This window comes from Pundamilia nyererei, unplaced genomic scaffold (assembly GCF_000239375.1).
Source record: "Pundamilia nyererei isolate P.nyererei 1_Seehausen unplaced genomic scaffold, PunNye1.0 scaffold01304, whole genome shotgun sequence".
Lineage (NCBI taxonomy): Eukaryota > Metazoa > Chordata > Actinopteri > Cichliformes > Cichlidae > Pundamilia > Pundamilia nyererei.
This window is the reverse complement of record NW_005188705.1, coordinates 3,388-11,356: the sequence shown is the minus strand read 5'-3', so window position 1 is coordinate 11,356 and position 7,969 is coordinate 3,388. Positions and strand designations below refer to the sequence as shown.

General features: G+C 39.9%; 1 protein-coding gene across 1 annotated transcript; it reads left to right on the top strand.

Annotated features, from left to right (window-relative positions):
- The first annotated feature begins 515 nt into the window (after positions 1-515).
- On the top strand, positions 516-7,381 carry LOC102210809 (zinc finger protein 112-like). The gene is made up of 2 exons (XM_005755368.2): positions 516-871; positions 6,031-7,381. Exons 1-2 carry the CDS (start codon positions 700-702, stop codon positions 6,963-6,965), a joined length of 1,107 nt encoding a protein of 368 aa, XP_005755425.1. The 5' UTR covers positions 516-699; the 3' UTR covers positions 6,966-7,381.
- Positions 7,382-7,969: the final 588 nt, after the last annotated feature.

The following is a 7,969-nucleotide window of genomic DNA, read 5'->3' as shown; positions in this document are numbered from 1 at the left end:
CCCTTCTGGAATATATCCAACAAGTTTGAAGCCGAAATATTGTTTCAGTGACAAGTTATAGGCCACAATCACTTTTTGGTAGCGCTAAAATGCCACGTTCTCAGTCGTTATTCTGAACAAACAAGAAAGAGTCATGGTGATACTGGCAAAATAGGTCTTTATTGTTTTAACCACTATTCGACAGTCTTATAACAAATATGAACAACGAGAGTAGACATACTAAACCTGTAGGCATTAATTATTCCATCGTGATGCGTGTAGTCATTCGTGACTGCGCTACACACTGAAAGCAACCTTCTGATAAGCGTTATAATTCGGTTACAAGAAACGTTAAAGCTCCATAAATGCATACCTTTGCCTAATAACAAAGGCATAAATGTGTTTGGGGTGTAGCCCCCCACGTTATATCAGTTGCACGGAAGTAGCTGGCAATGCAAGTAATCCGGGCGCTGCAGCTTTAAGCAGCTGCGCGCGCTCCCGCGGACGGCAATCAGTTTCTGGCAGACAATCACTTTTTGGCACAACACCGGCTCCCGGGACTTGACGTCATCAACAAACGCCTCAATAGCGCTTCACAAAAATCTGTCTGGACTCGGGTTAATCGGCTAACATTTAGCAGCCTCGATACAGAACTATCACGTTAGTGTGGATCTGATACAAACGTCGGTATCGATCCGCTCAGCCTGAGTTGAAGCAGCGATGAGTTCAGCTCAGTATCTGAGAGAGTTCATCAAGGAGAGACTAACTGCTGTTTGTGAAGAAATCTTCTCAGAGGTTCAAAAAACCATCGTCCAGTATGAGGAGGAGATCAACCGTCAGCACAGACTGCTGGATATCAGCCGGAAACCCGACAGAAACTCACACATCATAGGTATGGACGTGTTTTTAACTCTGTGCTGTTCAAGCTCAGATTCTTCAGTGTTTGGTTGATTGGTGATAAACCTGAAAGTTTATCAGCATCTCCAGGATTTCTCTAAGCTGATGTTAGCTGAGAGCAGGAAGCTGTTACTTTGGTGATGAATTCAGAGGAGCAAACGGTGATAGTTGAGGAAGAGCACACACAGTCTTAATGAGACAGTGTGAAAACTGTCTGCTGACTAACATTGATGAAGATGAGCGTCCACACCAAAAGTGAAAACACACAGTGACTCCCCAAAGCATCAGAACAAAATCTGTCCACATTACAAATAATGCTGTAATTAATGTCTTTACATCTGCAGCAAAAGCAAGAAAGCAATCAGTGGTTAAAGTTTCTGTTGACTGAAGCAAAGTATGATGTCTAAATGTGTCACATGTTAGTGATGTTAATAGGCTTAGTCATTCTTAGCAGGCTGTGCTGCCTCCATCAATAAATGTGCAAAAATAGGATAAATGTGAAATAGACCTGCTCATAATCGGTCACATGACAGGCTGACCCAACAGCTCCTGGCCAATCAATTCATTCACTTCATATTTCTATTCATATAGTACTTGTCATGGGAGTAGATTTAGTATCTGTGTCATACTTGAAGCACTGTTTAAAAAGTAACTCACGCAAAACTGAATTTCTTTTTTTGCAATAATCTTTAGTTAAAAAAATGCAAATACAAAAGATGATGATCCAAATATTTCCATTTATAACTTCTTCATCGTATTTTGACTAAACACGGCAAATGCAGTGACCCTGTATTGTTCTGTTCATCTGTGATCCTTCTATCCTTTCAGTGTCTTTTCTGATAATGCTTAACATGAAGTAACGCTTTCATGACTTTCAGTATGATGGTGCCTGTGTTTGGCTCTGCCGCTGCCGGGTGCAGTTTGTCCCACTCTAATTTTGTGTTATTCTTCTCTGCCCTGCTGTTCTCACTTCGTGTCAACGATGTACTGGCTGTCTTGGTGTATGATCCCCTGGCTTAGCTATCCATCTGATCCTCTATGATGCCTCATGATGTACAGGCCAATCTCTAAATTACCATTAATTGCTAAGTTTCTAGAAAGGGTTGTGACTAAGCAACTTATAACAGTTCTGGATAAACAATGCATTTTTGATAGGTTTCCGTTTGGCTTTCGTAGAGTTCATTCCATGGAAACAGCTTATCTTATGGTCTCTAGTAACATTTTGATGAGTAACGATGCAGGAAAATGCTTTGTTTTGTTGATGTTGGACCTCACGTCGGCATTTGACACTGTTTACCACCACATCCTGCTTGAAAGGCTCAACTATTGGGTTGGTGTATCTGGAACTGCCTTGGAGTGGTTCTATCTACATCACCTGTGGTTTTTCTGTGGTGGTCTCTAATTTTAGGTTATCCTCTACCTCCCTTACTTATGGCGTCCCTCAAGATTTGGTTTTGGGTGCTTTATTGTTAAATATATCTTCTCCCCTGCCAGCATATAATGGGCTCCTTTGAGGACATTTTCTGTCACTGTTATGGTGATGACATTCAGTTGTTTATGTGTCTAAGCAAAGTTTCCCTGGATCGTCTGCAGGTTGTGCAAAACACTGCAGCTAGGCTTTGACCAGATCCTCTAAGTCACAGGTGTCGAGGGCTGGTTTCCTGCACTTTTTAGATGTGTCCTTGATCCAACACATATGGTACCAGCACATATTTCTGATCTTCTACAGCCCTATGTCCCTAGCAGGTCACTGAGATTACCTGATCAGGGCCTACTTGCTATATAACACACAAGGATGAGAACTAAGGGTGACAAAGCTTTGCCACTGTGGAACTTTCTCCCTCTAAGTTTAACAACTGTGGACTCAGTAGCACTTTGTGACTCTGTCCAGAAAGGTGCTATATTAATAATTTTCTTTTTTATTTATTTATTTAAAATTAAACTCACAATTTCACAATAATGTTAAACTGTAGTCAAACTCGCCCAATGATTATAACAGAAAAAAACAGAGGCCATAAGAAGATCATTTGTAACCTTCACTGAAGCTGTTTCTGTACAGCAATGAGCTCTGAAACCTGACAGAAACTCTTCAAATAAGCCATTCCTTTGCAGATGATCAGCAAGCTGTTACAACTACTCTTTTGAGACTTTTTTTTTAGATTAAAAGTGGGTTGGAGATCAGCCTATAATTAGTTAAGACAGCTAGGTGAAGTATATGGGTTTTTAAGTAACAGCTTAATTACCGCTAATTTGAAGCCCGTGGTACATAACCAACTAGTAGTGATAGGCTGATCATATTTAAGATTGAAACACAAATTAATGTTAGGACTTCTTTAAGCAGTCTTGTAGAACTGGGTTCTAAAAGACATGTTGATGGTTTGGAGGAAGTGATTACTTAAATGTACTGAGAAAGATCAATTGGAGAAAAAGACCCTGCCTCTTGCCCTATAGCAGCTGGGATAGGCTGCAAATTCCCACAGCCCCGATAAGTGGAAGAGAATGGATGAATTGGAGGTAATTTTTGTTGTGCTGTTTACATCTTTAGGACACAAACATAATGACATAGTCAAATAAATCTGGGTATCATCAGCATAGCTGTGATAAGACAACTTATCAACTAACTCCTGAAAGATTTCACAAAAAGGAACCATATGCAGATTCAATAAGAGGGCCCTGTGATTTGTCCCTTGTGAGACTCCACACAGCATCATGGTGTTGTGTGATTAGTTTGCATCACTCTAGACAAAATGATCCCTACCTTCAAGGTAAACAAACTAAGGATTTTTCCTGTGAGACCAAATTAATTTTCTAACTATCATGATCTATACTAGGGCCGCAACGATTCGCTGAGTAACTGGACTAATCCTCAACTAGGGGTGGGCGATATAAACGATATAAATTTGGCCAACGATAGAGATTTTCACTATATCGCTCTATCGCGATAGCGCATGTTGATGATGTCATCAAGCTGCGCCTGTTTTGGTCGAAAGCATCGCAGCGGCTAAAATCATTATCATCTGCAAATTATACCGACAGTCATAGCAAAGAGATGAAGCACTTTTGAAATATGGGGAAAGCCAAAAACTGCGCTTCCTCCACTTCCGTAACATTGATTCATTAATGTTGAATTCTCTCGCAGCTGTTCTATTCCCATGTTGTTGCAGTATATTAATAACTAACCTCGTATTGTGGATGAATAATCTCAGTTGTTCTCCTGACTGATGTTTGGCCCGTGTATAGCATCCTTCTATGCGATTGCATTTGTCCCTGACCACCAGAATCCCTCACGTTAAATTTTAATGAGTGGAAAAAAGTTGGCGTTCATCCTCCAGCTTCACTGTGCTAATGTTATGCTAACATAGCTGTGTCGGTAGCAATCACGTAGCACAACATGTTTGGGTGGAATCTAGCGAGCTAACTTCCTGTTAACTTCTAACTCCGTTAAATGTAATAAATTCTGTTTTCATGGATGCTTGGATGTTAAACTTAATTGTTACACCTGGTAGAGCAACAACGCTGATGATTTAATTAAAGATAAAAGAATTTAGATAGTTTTTAACTCTCAGTATTCGTTTGACTTTGGGAGCTGAAGTGGATGGAGTTTTGGACCCAGATTACTCTGCGAAGCTCCTCACTACAGCAGCCGTAATGCTCTGACAATCCATCACGCAGTGCGGCTTACCAAAGTTGTACTAAAACATTTTTGAACAGATTTCTGCAGCCAAAATCGGTTCGAGGTCAGTAAGCACAACCAGAATTCATACATAAGGCACACTCTCGATTTTTGAGAAAATTAAAGGATTTTAAGTGTGGCTTATAGTGTGGAAAATACGTTATACAGAAGAAAAGAATATATTGTGATATATATCGTTACTGCACGTGCTTCAAATTATATCACGATATGAATTTTAGGCCATATCGCCCAGCCCTATCCTCAACACAAAATTCTTTGATTTTTGTGCACTTTGCAGCACACTGTTACGGATTCAAATATTGGGGATGGAGACAAGAGGAAAAACCACAATAACAACACTGGTCCGGCCGGGTTGAGTCAAACGATGATTTTAAGATGGACACTGTATGCAGACAGCATCAGATCTCAAAATGGTGGAGCATTGATCAAACTCTTATAGCCTCTGGTTCTCCCACCTTATCATAAAAGCCTAAACATTCACATGCTTTCTCTCACACGGCGCCTAAGCTACGACCTTGGCTCCCTGTATATCTGCTCCTGCTGAGATGGGGCAGAAAACTCCAGCATGCTCTGTTCTCTTCTAATCAGACAAATAAGGCGATGACTTTCTGCGAACAGTATTTCTTATAACTCAGCAGTATAATGCATCATAAAACAATATCATTCATTCACAATAAATCAGCAGTCTAATGTAATGCAAATCAGTTTAACTAATGCAATAGTTATCAGCTTCTTCTAATTCAGGAGAATAATGCCAACTAAAACTACATAATAATTCACAACCTTTACTTAGGGGTCTAACATGGCATAAAATAATATTACAATCCCATTACAGCATAATCACTATACATACACTTCCAGCCCAAGGGAGTGAGACAGACTATGTGTGAGGCGAAAATGTCAGATTACTCAGCAAAAAGATCACCCATCTTTTATTGGGTGGACAGGTGTGACTGTGTGTCACTAAGTCACATTTAAGTAGTTGTCTGACCGGACTCCACCAATCAGAAACAGCTTGTTTGTGATTGGTTCATTTGTTTACTTCTTTACACAGAAATGCAGAGAAACTCTTGCTTACTTACCCGAGATTAAGACCTTTCCACATTAAAACTATAACACTCAGTGACAAAGTTTTCACATTGTAAACAGAAAGAGATCATTCTACTAATAAGAGTGCCAGAACTAAACGATAACTTGTGTCAGTGCTCAAATAATTTGTCAAATTTTGTACACTTTAAATTTCACTTGTATATGTGAGACACATTCTCACTGTGGAGAGACCTGTTAATGTTTCAGATCAGAACATATTTTCTCAAATGTTTGTTTTTCAGGCTACATTTCACTGTGTCAGGCTACATTTCACTGTGTGTTATACTTGTATAACTATGCATTTGACAAATAAAGAACCTTGAACCTTGAACCTTTTCTGTCACCCCCACCCCCTACATTTGTCTTTTCAGACCTCCAACAGCAACATGTCATTGAGAAGGAGGAGGTTCTTACAGACCAACAGGTCTGTATCCAAGAAAGGAGCTCCAGTCTGACTGAGGAGGACCCAGAGCCTCCACAGATTAAAGAGGAACAGGAGGAAGTGTGCAGCAGTCAGGAGGGAGAGCAGCTTGGACTGAAGCAGGAGACTGATGCCTTCATGGTGACAGCCGCTTATGAGGAAAGTGCACACACTGAATCAGAAGCAAACGTTGAGCATCTCCTTTCTCACAGCTTTCCTGAAGCAGAGAGCCGAGATCAGAAAGCAAGCCAGCATGTGGACTCAGGATCAACTAGAAATGCAGAGCTGAAGAAGAGGAGACATCACAGCAACGGAAGTCACAGTCAGAGAGTAGACAACCCTGCTGTTTCAGAGAATCAAAGTAAAACTGACACAAAGAAAAAGTCTCTGAAATGTGACATCTGTGGAAAACATTTTCAGTTTAAATGCCACCTGAATGCACATCTCAGAATTCACACAGGTGAGAAACCGTATTCTTGTAGCACCTGTGGGAAACAATTCCGTCAGATATCAGCTTTGAAAAATCATGGTAACTGTTACACAGGTGAGAAACCATATCCTTGTAGCACTTGTGGTAAAAGATTTTCCTATAAATCACATCTTGAGTCTCATGCAAGGATTCACACAGGTGAGAAGCCCCATATCTGTACCGTTTGTGGGAAAAGATTCAGTCGGCGTGCACATTTGTATTATCACTTAAAAATTCATACAGGTGAGAAGCCGCATCTTTGCAGCACCTGTGGGAAAGGATTCAGAGAGAACTATGAGTTGCAACGTCATGTAAGAAGGCACACTGGTGAGAAACCGTATTCCTGTAGCTTTTGTGAGAAAAGATTCAGTCATCTCGGACACGCAAAGAGACACATGAAAATCCATACTGATTAAAGTTTCATGCTTAGAAAATGTTGGACAGCTGTGAGTGGTCCTGCCATTTTTGTTTTTGTAAATTAGCCTCGTGGTCAGCACTGACATATGGAGGCACTGCTCTTCATTTACCTGTTCCCATGGTGAATTGTGATATTGGAGCTCCATTAATGATGGCTTCCTTTCTCTACTCTGATCAGCTGTTTTGGAACCAAACACTCAAAAGCCTGTTTTGAAATTAGTAGCTACTTGGATCAACTTCCCACAACTTGACTGGTTTTCCACTACAATCCGGTACTATTTAATGTGAGTGGTTGTTGTCATAGCACTCGTCCCGCAGTGTAATCAATACGCGACATGAAACCTACAAAAAGAGTTTATTTCGAAGCAGGGATTTACAGTGGGGCAAAAAAGTATTCAGTCAGCCACCGATTGTGCAAGTTCCCCCACTTAAAATGATGACAGAGGTCAGTAATTTGCACCAGAGGTACACTTCAACTGTGAGAGACAGAATGTGAAAAAAAAATCCATGAATTCACATGGTAGGATTTGTAAAGAATCAGGTGTGACCTGGTACCAGATGGAAAACCTTGGCAAATTGTGCCAAGTTGATCCAAGTAGGTACTAATGGAAAAAGGGGCTAAGGTTTCTGATCTCAGAATTAATCAACTTTTGAACATGCTTTCTGCAATAGTTAAGTTTATCACCTCATTATTAAAATGTACCAGGAAAACCTCTTGTTCTGTTTGATCATTGTTTAGGTTTAGTTTTAGTGTTTGCTTTGTGTTCCTAATGTTTAAATAAAGTTTTGTTTAAATTTCTTTTGAGATTTTATTTCTGAGGTGTCATTTTTAATGTTTGAAAGACGCATAAAAAAAGTATTCTGCCTTATTATGCACAAGATTTTTCTTTGTTTCTGATGTTTTATACTAATTTAGAAATTCATGTAAACATAAACTGTAAAGAGCTGTGCTCCAGCAAAATTCCACATCTGTTAACAAAACTGGTGTTTTTTTTGTTGTCGT